Source organism: Malus sylvestris, chromosome 9 (genome assembly GCF_916048215.2).
Source record: "Malus sylvestris chromosome 9, drMalSylv7.2, whole genome shotgun sequence".
Classification (NCBI taxonomy): domain Eukaryota; kingdom Viridiplantae; phylum Streptophyta; class Magnoliopsida; order Rosales; family Rosaceae; genus Malus; species Malus sylvestris.
Window position 1 is genome coordinate 5,246,618 of NC_062268.1, and position 14,249 is coordinate 5,260,866.

The window sequence follows — 14,249 nt, forward strand, 5'->3', positions numbered from 1 at the left end:
TGAAATTTGTCAAATTGCGAAAAACGAATACATGAGATCTACGATAAAGTACTATTACTGGATTTCAGATTAAACTACATACATTTCGCCGCCAAGTCCTAACTAAAGAAGTAGTGAACACAAGGCTAGACTTAGGCGGACTTGATTGCTTCGAGTTGCTCTTGCAATTGTTGTATGGTATCTGTTGCATTCTTCAGCTTCTCTCTCAAACTCTTCTCCTCCTTGTCTCGACGCTCCCTCTCCTCAGAGAATATGCCAATTATGGTGTCTTCTTCATTGTTCAGTTCTGTAATTTTTTGTTGTGCCGCTAGGAGCTGAGTTTCAAGTGACTTGCACCTCTGATCTTTCTTCTCCAATATTTTCTTCAGTTGGATATATGCTGTTTTCAGTTGCTGCACCCCTACAACTTGACCACGCACCAAGCGGGAACGCTCAGCATTGACATCATGAACGTGTGGTGAACTGGCTCCTGGGCTACTTGGTGAACAATTGTGCTGTGATTGTTCAGTATCTTTTGTACGTGAAGATAACTGAGTCGGGCGATCTTTCCCAGAGTCTTCTTTAGCTGCAAATCCCTCATGACGGCGGCCACCCACATCAGACATGGAAACATGCATGTCTGCATCTGCATCGGTAACATTGGCGGGCGAAGGCGGTAATGATGATGGAACATTGGCGGGCGAAGGTGGTGCTGATGGTTCATAAGACCTTGATGATCCTAGTGTCCCAGATTGCTTGGGGGTTTGGACTCTATCGTTGGTGATCCTTTCAGAAGCTCTTGAACGAACACCCTGAAGTGCGGGTGAATCAGGACCCGAAAATGGTCTCTTCTTGCTGCATGGCGTGGTAGATGGAGGATCAGGACTAGTCTCTTTAAGATTTGCAGAGTCGTTAATGATCTTCTTATTACGTCGCCGAGCGTACCCGATTTTGTGGCAGTTAGAACCCCAGTAATCCTTTTGCATATGTATCAATCGTTTCTCGAGTCTCGAAAGAACCGTTGTACGCTCAAACCCCTGCTTATCATGAGCTGGTTCAACAAAATTAGCTTCTAAAACACCCATAACACCCCTGCCGTCGCTTCCTGCAGCATTCCACAGCCTCCAAAACGGCTTAATCAGTCGATTCTTGTGATAAACATTGAACCCTTGAACGTCGATATGAGATTCTGCGTCCTTTACAAACCCGATGGTGACAGTAGCCATCACATTTGCGCTTGTTTGGTTCCCGTCAGCCCCGGTTGGCCGATACGTGACTTGCTGGGACATCATCATATCATTCACTATGTTGTGGTGCTCAACTTCCTTCCCACGAAGGATGATCCGAAAGTTAGAAGGAAGCCGCAAATAGAGAATCGATGCATAGCTCCTCAACGAGTGCTGGTACGTCAAGAAAACCCGCGAGTTGGGATAATCTTGAGCCATTTGTATATTCTTCTCGTCCCGATTGACACCTCTGAGTTGAATATCATTAGGGTCGGTGTCAAAGTCAAGCTCCAACTGATCTTCGTCGTCCTCCCAAAGGTTGTAAATGATTATTTGGGTGCCATGGTTCTTGATCGTTAAGAACTGACGATGCAGCTCTTCTTCGCTAGAAAATGGCGACCACTGAACGATTGTCTCGACATTTTTCTTCCAGTCTCTTTCGGAGGATCGAAACATTTTGCTCCAAGCTCCTCCTCTTCTCTCATAATCAAGCATGGGAACGACAATGTCTTCCTTTCCAGTGCTCTTCAAGAAGGTGTAAGACAGCAATCCGATGCTCCGCGTATCACTTTTTCCATCTATTCCTTCGCAGCGCGAAAACACGATCACATCTGCTCCTAGCCTCATAGTACTCGTCTTAAAACCGTTTCCATACTGTCCTATGGTGTCTCTAATTTTGCTTTTCACCGAATACCCCAACGACATGCAGTGTCGCATCTTGCTCGGATCCATACCACCGCCATCATCTTGGATCAGCAACATTCTGCTTCCATCTTTCTTGTTTTCAAGCACGTCGACGTTGACGTAAGTAGCACCACTGCAAACCTCATCCAGTGCATTGTCTAAAAGCTCGGCAAAAGCGCCGAGAGCCCACTTGTGACTTGTGGCATTGGAATGCAGAAATCTGGGATGAACCCTAACGTGGTCGATCCCACCAGCAGCAGAAGTATGATCATCGCTACAAGGAGCTCCTTCATAATCCCCAGCCTTCCAAAACTGCTTACAGCTCTGCCGGGCTCTCACCTGCCTCAGCGGCTGAGGACTGAGAACCGGGCCTGATCCCGCCCCGCCCAGCTTCCGCTTCTTCGAAGAACCTCCCAAAACTTCGCCCTCTTGTGACATGCTGGATGATACAGGCTAATCAACTGGTAGGGATTTAGAAAATTGTAGAGGAAAGTAAACCTAAAAAAGGGCTTCGCACAAAAATCTTATATCGTGGAATTATGCTAGAAAATTTGTTCACTCACCAATGTGATGATCCACCAAGTCCAAGATCTGTGTATTTATAATTTTATACACAAGGACATATCCCGAAACAAACAGGAAAGGCCTAATCCTAATAGAAATTTGAAAGAAATCCTAATCCTAGCTGAAATAGGATATTAAGCAAATTACCAATTAATCCTAAAACGAAAAGGAAATTAAGCAATTTTAATCCTGCTACAAATTTGAAAGCACCCGAATCCTACTGGAAATAGGAATGCAAAGATCAATCATGTGGTAATTTATAGGAGAAATATTTGTGTTACCAAAGATATCACTCCTAATTAATCGGGATTTATTTAATGGAAATAATTAATTTTTGGGTGGCAATTAGAAAATAAAAAACTAAAAAAAATCAATGAAGGGCACGGCACGTAAGTTACGTAACAAGCGAGGAAGTAAATATTTACTTCGATTTCGGTTTTGTAGGTCAAGTCTGCAACAAAAAAGGGCTACAATGGAATCCATCAACATACAAAGATTTAAAAAAAAAAAAAAAATCCTCATAAAAACACAAGGTTATCAAAATTGATGAATAACATTATCAATTTTGATGATCTTCATGACGTTGTACTGGTCCGAACCCTAAATTTATTTTTCAGTGCAAGTGCGTTTCCAATCGTTGGTGTACTCTCATCTCTGATTCTTAGTTCATTAAGCGCTTTTTATCCCTCCAAAGTGATAGGCAAACGACGATAATCCGTACCCTGGTAAACCACAAATCAGAGGAATTCCTTACTAGAATATCATCGTCCTCCAAGCGCCACTGACTCCGTTTTTCGAAAGGCTCATGAGTTTCCACTCTGAGAGAAAAGCCAATTGATAATTGGATGAATGGAGGCCCTGGTGGCATTAGTGATCATCTTCAGAACATTCTCATCGTCTTGGATCCATTGATCATCATCGACGAAATTAAACATTGTGAATGTAGTGTAATTCGCTTTGGTGAGCAATCTTTTTGAAGATCTAAGCCAGTACTTGAACGCTTTGGCAAGCAATCTTTCATATGAAGACCTTGTCCATTTGACCATCAAGAGTCACTTCAATTACAAATAAGGAATCTAGGTTTGGGTAAAACCCTATATAAAACTCTCCTATGTATAGGTGCTACCTTTTCTGGGAGCTCGGAAGACTCACAGAGGCATTTCAGCCTCACTCCGGTCATAAGTCTGGCTTCCAGACCAGTAGCTGGTTTCGAACTCGAAACCTCCAGTTTTTAGTTTTTAATTTAAGAAAGCCTCGTAATCCGTCATTTACCACTGAGCCACTAGCTCGTGGTTCCTTCATTCTTTCTTGAAGATATAATAAATTGATATATCTCGAAGGACATTGATTTTTCATACTGAAGTTTCTAGTTTTGTTTGTTATTTCATCAATTAATGTGTATCGCACGTCGACAAGCTAAACGTTATCACACTTGATTAGTAATATTGGTCACTTTTGTAGTAGTTATCCATCCACTTTGTCCGTCAGATAATATATATTTTGTTAGAAAATATTAGTATTTATGTTTATTTTAGTATTTGAATTTTCTTTGATAATTTAGGAATTGGGCCTAACCTATCCGAATTAGGGTTTCTTAAATTTAGTTCTCTATAATTATTGTTTGTAATTTAGTTTGAGAAATAAGTTAGTTACATTGTAGCCGTTTCGGCATTTTTGTATGTTTAATAATAAGGATAATATTCCTATTAGTTTGTAGTATTGGTTATCGCGCATTCTGATATTCAACTTGATATCAAAGCAGATTAAATCCTTTGGGAATTAATCTGTTTCGGGGTTGATATCGATTTGTTTGTCTGTTCAGTATCAGTTTTGTTTCAGTTAGGGTTTGTTAAAAAAAAGAGGCTGAATTTGTTTGTTTGGGAGGGTCGAGGCACACCGTGCTGAACCTGAACCCCAGTTCGAGACCACCGCCACACCAGATCGATTCCGCTCATACCCGCATCACCATCCACGCGCGCCGATCTGCAGAACCATCCACCACTGATGCGGCTCGACCACGACTCGCCACTAGTTTTGACGAAGCCCAGACCCAAGAACCACAAACTCGGATCGAGTTCATCTTCGCCATGGATCACTGCCGTTGTTTCTGACTCGCACGCCGCTGCACCATAAACCAAACCCGCATCGTACCCACACCTCACTGCCTGCCTGAACCTTCTGCTGCATCGTCACCACGCCACCAAGTCTCTCCTACAACCCCGCCGTTGTCTGACCACCACCTGTTGTAAACCCACATCGCTTGCTGCCTCGCCTTTACACTCTGGAGCTCGCGTGTTTTATTGCTTGTCAAGGAAAAAAAATCATTTGCTTAAGTCACTGCTATTTAGTTGTTTAAAAAGTACAATGTTGCACTTGTTCGCCCAGCAGAAAAGAGAAAAAGGAAAGAAAAAAAGAAAAAGAAAGAAAAAAGAAAAAGAAAGAAAAAAGGAGAGAAAAAAAAAGGACGAAAAAGAAAAAAATTGTTTGGAGTTTTTGAGGCCCACACGGGCAAAAGAAAAAAAAATGGTTTACGTTTGTTTTAGGCCCACATGAATTGTTGATTGTCCTGTTTGGAATTGTTTTGTGACCGTCACTCGAGTGCTTGGATTTGTGACTACTCGAGTGATAGTAACTTTTTGGTTCTCGCTGTTTGTTGCTACCAACATACAATTGAGAAATGGAAATCTCGTTCATTTAGTGACGGGTTTTTTTTCATATTCTCAACACTCACCAGTTCGCTAGTCAAGTCAAGTCAAGTTTGCATACCTGCCAGTCCGCCTAACGGAGCTAATTCGCATCTGCTTATTTGCAAACCCATGTCGTATACCGCCATGAGTTTGACGGGGAGTGTTGGAAAATAGTAGTATTTATGTTTATATTAGTATTTGGGTTTTCCTTGTTAGTTTAGGAATTGGGCATAGCCTATCCAAGATAGGGTTTCTTAGGTTTAGTTCTTTATAAATATTGTTTTGTAATTTAGTTTGAGAAATAAGTTAGTGATAATGTAGCCTCTTAGGGGGCGTTTGTTTCACCTCCTTAGGAGGGACTGGACTGGACTGGACTGGACTACAATCCCATGTTTGATAGGTGTTGGGACTAAGTTAAGTGGGACTAAAGGGGACTCGTGTGGACTACGGGGCTCGCTAGGTAGTCTTAGCGAGACCCCCCAAATACCACCGGATTGCTAAGATCGTTGCTCTGCTCGACTCCTCAGCGCTTTACTCGACTGCTCACCCTGCTCGACAACCTCACCGGACCATCCCAGGACAACCGCCGCGTCCTCGTAAATCGCCGCTCTCATTTCCTTCTTCCTCACTGCCTCGCACATTAAAAAATCCAAAACATCCAACCCCAGATTCGGAGTCCACAACCTTCGACAGCCCACAAACAGAGACAAATTTAACAAAGAAGACAGAATCCAAACAAAAAAACAGCAGCAGAGAAGACAGAATCCAACCCCAGATTCGGAGTCCACAACCTCCGAATTCTGCAAAATGAAGAATCGAGCTTCGTTTTTTCTCGTTTGTCCACCGGGTCTTCCTCTTCGATTTGTCCTCCACCAAGTCTTCCTCTTCGTTTTTCTCCTCCTCTGGTGGACAAGCCCGACGATCCCATGAACAAAAACCAGAAAAACGAAGCTCGATTCTTCATTTTGCAGAATTTTTTTGGCAATTAATCAGTTTTGGCAATTAATCAGAAAAAAGAGGAGAGGGACGGAGAGTGTGGGACGGAGAGAATGAGGAAGAAAATGATGGAGGCTTCCAGAGAGAGGGAGAGTATTATTAGAAGAAAAAAAGATAGAATTAATTAATATAATATTATTAGATATGAATTAAAAAATATAAAATATTGTAGTTTGTTATTATCCTTCTTTTTAGTCCGACACTGCACCAAACGCTTCACTAAATCAGTCCAGCTTAGTCTAGTCTAAGCCAGTCCAGCTTAGTCCCTGAAGCTAATCCAGTCCGAGATAGTCCGGTGCAACAAACGCACCCTTAGGGTTTTTGTAGCCATTTCAATATTTTCGTTTGTTTAATAATATTCATATTAATTTGTAGTATTGGTTATCGCGTACTCTGATATTCAACTTATTTACCTATGAAAATTTCTTAATCGTTAATTGAAATTTCATGGTCACTGTATAACAAAGTTTGACAAGCTGCTAATGTTTCTTCGGCAAGTCGTTCATCATGGATAAAAGAATTATGTAGATTGATCCAACAAGTTCACCAGCATATTCAAAACTCAAAAGAATAAAAAAGATCACCAGCATCACCGTCATCATCAAGAACTAGTGATCTACGAGACGATGTAGTGATTGAAATCCTTCCTCCACAACTCCCTCAAGGCGGTGGGTCACTGTATCTATGCAATATATATAACTTCGTATGTTGATCAATATAACGATCTGTTTGTTTGTCTTTTGTTTTTTGTGGTACAATATAACTGTAATTTTTGGTTTAAAAAGATGATCTTATCCATTGACCAAGTTTTTAGTAAAGAGAAATGCTAGCTACCTTCTCCATTTACTAAGTGTTTAGTTTGTCGTGCAAGTCGAATACAAATATCAAATGATGAATAGGGAATGTAAGAAGGAAAAGGTACTGGCAGAAGGTAGCTATTCCTCGTCCGTTAATTTCTATTTTTATTTACCGAAAGACTTTGCTTCTAAGTGAAACCCTAGATGAAGCTCTTCCTATATACGCATGACTGATCATATCTGTACATTATCTACTCTCTTCTGGCGTCTTCCAAATTTCTGGCACCATGAGAGGTGTTGCCGCCACCAAAAGAAGCAGATCTGAGTCGGCAGGACCTCTGATGACCATATTCATCACCCCGAGGATATCAAAAACGTCACTGTCGCCACCATCACTATCATCAACATCAATTAATAGTATTGATCATCTCCCCTTCCAAAACGTCCATATAAAAGAATGGTAAAAAATTCACCCCACTTCCAAATGTACCTGTTTGAACTATGCATTAACTTTTCGACAAAAATAAAAAAATAAAAAAATTATGCATTAACCTAAAGCGTCATCGTCAAAACACATAACGAAAAGAGAAATGCAAGAAACAAATAAACCAGTCATTTTCACAAATGGGGGGGCTAAAACCCTTATGGCTCTTGTAGTGTCCATAGAGACAGAAAGAGCACTGAGTCCCTCTAGAAAAAACTTTTACAATATTATCATATTATGCGGCCTTTGGGAGTGGCCTTGGTTCAAAAATTCTACACAAATTAGTTAAAGGCCACATTCTGATTTAGATCGAGCCGAATTTTTTTCTCTAATGAGTGGGGACTTTGGAATTATTACTTCAATCATTTTTGCTTTGAAATTGATGTAACAAGGAGATAATATTGCAGGTAGCAATATTTGTGCCTGCCTCTTGCTTTTGTTTTCTTCAGGGGTTTTTTACTTATTCGTTATAATTTGCCTTCTTGGTCATTTTTTGTTACCATTTTCTGTTGCTAGCCCTCTCAATTAGCCCACCAATCAATGTCTCTTGTTGCCATTGGCAGCACCTAGCAGCAAGGATGTCGTGTTTAACCATCTTAAATCTTAAAAACTATAAACGAAGACCAATTGATTAGTCCACAACCCTTTCCAAATGGCTTAATTATGAAAGCATATGCAAGCAGTTTTGGATTTTTCAAAGAATACAACCAAAACCAATCTTGCCCTCTCTTTTCTGCTAGATATGGCCATCATTTTGTTTTCCCATAATATTGTATTTGTAATTTGATAAGAAATTTTGGTCAAGGATCAATGGATTATGAAAATTTGGCGACAATGGCGATATATAGTGTTTTATCAATGTGAAGTAACAGACAATTCAGAGGGCAGGCTAGCTAGCAGCACAATGATTCTTAACTAATATTGGAAACCCTAATTTCACGTAGGTCTTGTAATTCGGATCGTTTACCCTGACATCCAAGATCCTCTTATCTGCCAATATTGCTTGTAAACCCTATTTTCATATGTTATAAGCCAAGCCTAGCTAGAAGGACATGCATCAAGAAATTATAAACAAACTCAGAACCTTGATTAGTTTAAAACACCAAATACTTTAGGCAGTGCATAATTAAAGTAATTAAACCAAAAAACGCAGTGTTTAAGCACTACTCATTGTATTAATTAAATTTATAATCAGATCGCCACCAAATACCATATAAAAAATAGAGCAGCAGTCGTGTACCTTTTATGAATACAAGCAGTGGTTGGATAATCCAAGACATTTTTACTACAAGACTACCATATAATGAATTAGTAGCAGAATCAACCAACAATTATCAGTGAAAACAAACAATATTGATGACGAGCAGGTAATTCAGCACCCAAGTTTAAACTAATCACTTTGCTTAAAATAAAGGAAACTTTAATGAAAAGCTTCCGGTACTGTTCACTTTAACGAAAAACGACATTGTTACACCAAAAAGTCAATTCTGGTACCATTCATTTTACTATTTATTTTGTCCTTATCGTTAAAATTTAAAGTTTTCAAGTCATTTTTATTAATTTTTCCTAAAATTAAACCTGAAAACTTTAAATAATACTTTATTATTACAAGTACGCAAGTAAATGTACCTGTCAACTGTGAGTCAGTCTTACTCAAAATGCACCACCCAGAATTAAGTAAATGAATACATACATTGCACCAGAGATGGCAAATCTTGTGTCAAGCATTAAACAAATATTATTTGATGGACTAATTAACTTGTCTGAGAAATGAGATTAGTTTAATTGCATAAGTAGAAAGTGGAACTGAAATAGAAGAAATTATTAAGAGGGTGTGATCAGCTCATGATGGGCTTATCCTGTATTAACCAATCTCTTGAGATCTAATGACCTCATGATATAGAAATAGTAGGATTTAGCTGTGGAAGATGAGAGATTTTTTAGTGTAACCGTCATATAAGGTGGTACACCATGTGTCTTTATATAAATGGTGAGATATGTGTGTTAATGATGTAAAAATTAACTTGACACACAAATTAAACCCTATTAAACATGTAATTGTAGTATTAAGTAAGTAGGGATCGTTCTAAACCAAGGATTAACTAGGGCTGTTAATCAATGCAAATAAGACTCAAAAACACTAAACTAGACTATAAATTCAAAACTGACTTAAATGACTTAAAACAGCAACAAACAATCAAAGAGACTCAATTCTAGACCTAACAAGTGATTTGGACGAAAATAAAACTTAACTTGACTCAAAAGACTGAATTAAAACAGATTATGACTCAACTAACTCAAAACACACTAAAAAGACTCAAAACAACACAATACTAACAATTAGACTCAAAACTGACTTTAAGGAGTCATTTGAACGAATTTAAGACTAATAAGACTCAAAACACTCAATTGGACAGATTGAAACACTTTTTAAACTAATCTAACACACCTAAGTAAAGGGGGGATTGAATTGAACGAAATTAATTAAATTGAACAGATTGCAAAATTAAATCAAACTAAGGCACGAAATTAGGTGAATTGAATGGTGAAAAGCTAGCTAGAGGATTCTTCTTCACACATGAAACATATGCAACATAAATTGATTTCCAGTATTGTTTCTTCAAACCATGAACGACAATGCCCCAAATTAATCGTGAAAAGCACAAATTAACTTTCAGATTTTCCTAAGTTCATTGAATTGGATGGAATACGCATCGGCAACCAAATTATTCTTCTCAAGTTCCTTATATGAACAACATGATAGAGATACAATCAAAGATCATTAAGTTCTATGAAAATCATAAGTATTGACATGGCATTCGTAACTATGAACTGCATGATACTCCTGCAATGGATTTACCTAACGTGATTGTGACTAGCAACCTCCACTACTTGTAAATATAAGTTCATAACGATTAGGTGAAACTTCCTTATATTTTAGCATCAGATTCATACATGCAAATTAAGTGTGCACCCCTAATCAACATACATAAATAAGTTCTCAATCAATCAGATAAGTAAACCACATTCATGTTTTACGAGACAAAAACTGAAGGTAATCAATTCATATCAAACATATGTCCATGACTTCGAATTCACATCTAACTAATAAGAAAATTAGTTACACATATTCAAAACAATTGAAAAGCAACCTGAAATAAACATGGAAACAAAACAAGGGAAGAAAGAACTTTAGAAACTCCAAAGGATGCAGGTAGGCTTGTGGCACACTCCTCCTTCTCCAATGGAAGCCACGGCAAGGTCTTGTCCTCTCTCATCTGAGGCAAAATATGGATTTCTGAATGGGTGGTGGTGTAGAACGAATTATGGTGTGGTGGGTGGTGTTTTTGCGGCTGAAAGGGGTGTAGAATTGTATGGGGGGTGGTGGTGCGAAATTATGGCTGAAAACACATATTTATAGCCTAGGGTTTTGACAAATTCTGATGGGAAAAGGCTTAGGATTTTCGGCAAAGGCTTGGGCCTCAATCCAAGGGGGAAAAGAACTAGGGTTTGTGCAGATTTTAGGGTTTCTAGAAGGGTTTGGGGCGCCACTTTTGTAGGGAATTCTAGAAACAATGTTATGTGGCTGATTTCTAGAAGAACAAGGCCTAAAAACATGCAGCACCAATGTAGTAACAGATAAGACCTTCTAGAAAGGTTTCTAGGTGATTTAAATAAGAAATTAACTCCCCCTTGCAACAGGAATTAAGTTAGGAAAAGATTAAGATAGGATAAGATAAGATTAAGTTAGTTACAGTTTGGATAAGGTTTGGATAATGTTCCTTCTTTCTTGCTGATTCCTTATCTTCCAAGTCTTGAAATAATGTCTCCAGATTTGTAGCACATTCCTAGCCTCATTTAAGCACCAAAAACGTCCATCCAACTTGCTCCATATGCATGCAATCTATTTCAGCCCAAAACTGCATCAAAATGCACTTTCTGGCCAACTTTGCCATTAGAACCTACAAACACACGAAAATAGCTTAAAATACTATAATAAGTAGAAACTAGCTAAGTAAATGCAAGAAAACAAGCTAACTAAGTCGCATAAATATGCTCCTATCAGTTAAAAGATTAATAACTTAAAAATTAAAATTTTCCACTACTTACATAAAAACACGTGATGTACCATCCGTGTTCCCGTCACAACTAAAATTTTTTTGTGGGAGATGAGGCATATAATGCGTATGCTCTTGGGATAAGAATGTAACACCCCAACCCCCGATTATATATATAATTTCGTTGTTCCCCAAAACTTTGATAATTTATCAATTTAGTCCCGTTGTTTTCACTCAATTCGGATCTAAAGTGGGATTTTCTATCCCCAAGCTGCCATGTGGCAGCACCCCAGCTCTCTTCCTTTCTCTCTTTCTGTCCCCCCAACCCCGAGACCTCTCTTTTTCATCTCTCTCTGTACTCACTCTAATATCTCTCTCTTATCCTCCCGTGAGCCCACACCCATTACCAACCCGGTACCTACAACACCTTCACCATCATTACCCTATCGTGTCTCCTCTCTTTCATTGCTGCGGGACACGGAGGAACCCAGAGAAACTCTCCGGCGGGATTTTTCCTATTTCTCCAGTTAGGTAAGGTTGGATCCCTTTTTAAATCGTCATTGATGATGTTGGACGTTGTGTGATGAGATTTACATTGTTTTTCCAAGGTTTTAAAGACGGGAACGGCGCGGGGGAAGCTCACCTATTTTTCCGGCGAACCCATGAGTTTCGAGGGAATTTCCAGTCACCTCCGACCGTGTCACGACTATTCGAGGGTAGCAATCTCTTCCCCTCATCTTGCTCTTCATTTTGGTAGTTAGATCAGGGTCTAAAACCCCTGTTTGCGTCGACCAGAGTTGTAGTAGCTCCAACGTTCTTCTCCAGCAACACCAAGCCTTTCAGGTCGTTTAGAATACCACGGGCCTTAGCTCGTTTTGGACCAACCCAATACCCTGGCCCGTATCATTTTTATTTCTAGTTTTAAGTTTTTAAAACCCAAATACTCAAAGGGCCTTGGGCTAGTTTTAAATGAAAGGGCTTAAAGCCCGGTCAGCTTGTGTGTGGACTATTGTGCATGTGTGTGATGTGGGCCGTGCCCTGCATGGGCCCCATGTGTGTGTTTTGGGCTGTGTGTGCGTGTGTGGGTTGTGTGGTGTGTGTGATATGTAGTGCGTGTGTGTGTTTTGTGTGTGTGTGTGTGTGTGTGTGTGTGTGTGTGTGTGTCCGTGCATGTGTGGTGTGTATGCGTGTGTTATGCACGTGTGGGTGTGTATGTATGTGTTGTGTAGGTGTGTGTATGTGGGCTGGCGTGTGTGTGTGAGTGTGGGCCCAAACCACTCTTCTTCACCCTAAAACCCTTTTAACCCAAAAACCTTAGGATTCTAAAACCCATTCAACCCAAATCCCTTATTTTATTTAGTTCAAGCCCAAATCCTTTAGAAAATTCTTTTTATTTATTTATTACATTTTTGTGCTTAGGTGAAGTTGCTAGTGAGGAAATTCTTAATCCTTATCCGCACAACTCTACTGCTAAGGAGTATCTATGAGTGGACCCCTTTCTAAAATTTGCATAATTTCCCAGTTTAATTGCATAAATGAAAATGCATGCCTTATGAGTTTATGATTTGATTTTATGTTAAGCATGTTTATGAAATATGTGGTTTATCGTCACGTTTTGGTGAGGAATTTATTTGTTAGCCTATATTGAGCTATATTTTAAAATATATTATTTTCTATCAAAACCATGAACTAGTAGACTATCTGATAGATGACAATAGGATGCTAGAACATGTTTTAGAAACCCCTCTTTATAGTATAGAAGATGTATGACTTTATACTATGAAGTGGTTATTTATGAGAGGCGTAACTATTTGTGCGTATCTAGTGGATACTATGCCGCCTGGGGCGAGGATTTGGTGTTGGCAGATAGGCCGGGAGAAATAATCCCTAGCTACGGGCTGAGGGACACGGAGCATGCATTGGGCCGGGAGTTGGTAATCTCTGGCTACAGGCGCAGAGACCATGGTGCTGGCATAGGGTCGGGAGTTATATTTATTCAGTGATCTTTCTAGCAGCACACCACGTTTACTAGACGATCTATGAGACGTATACTGTTTTGATTTCTACGATGTTATTCCGCAATATGACTTTTGAGATATTTTTGGGCATGCTAGGAATTTTATTAAATCCATCACTTATTATACTAGTAGTTTTCATTATATATAAACTATGGGGGTTAGTACATTGGTAACTGTTTTATTATTATTATATTTATGAACTTGGTCCACTCACCTTTATTTTGCGCTCCCATTTAGGTCTTAGAAACGAGGACTACGACACGACGTACGAGGCATTCCCTTACCAGTAGCAAATATACCACTCACTTGTGTGATATCTTGTAATGATCTTTCCTTTTTGTGAATCTTGATTTAGATGGTGTTCTGTGCACTCTAGACACTTCCTTAAACTTTGTTTATTACTTCTATATTCTAATGTTTATTCATGAATATTTTCTCCTAATCATTACTCTTGTAATCAATTAATGGTTTTCGTCACCCTCGGGTGTCGGCCAGCACGTGTCTATCCTGGTATTCGGGGAATATCAGGGTCGGGGTGTGTCAAAGAATGTGACGTGGTACGAATTACACATTTTGTTCTCACAAAAGATTATTAATTAGATTTATGTAGAGAAGAATGTTCCCTTTCTTCTCATTTCTATACAGTTCATTTTTGTTTGGGCCATGAATAAAAATAAGGCTTGTTATAGAGTTTATTCATTTTATTTACACAAAGGTTGCACAACACAGGCCCAAAACTTCAAAGCCCACACCAAA

The 14,249-nt window shown here is 39.2% G+C and overlaps 1 protein-coding gene and 1 pseudogene across 1 annotated transcript; one reads left to right on the forward strand and one right to left on the reverse strand.

The window, feature by feature from the left end:
• Positions 1-131: 131 nt before the first annotated feature.
• On the reverse strand, positions 132-2,327 carry LOC126582581 (protein MICRORCHIDIA 4-like). Its single transcript, XM_050246728.1, has one exon. It carries the CDS (start codon positions 2,325-2,327, stop codon positions 132-134), a length of 2,196 nt encoding a protein of 731 aa, XP_050102685.1.
• A 9,424-nt stretch (positions 2,328-11,751) lies between these two features.
• LOC126582583 (uncharacterized) lies at positions 11,752-13,478 on the forward strand (annotated as a pseudogene).
• Positions 13,479-14,249: the final 771 nt, after the last annotated feature.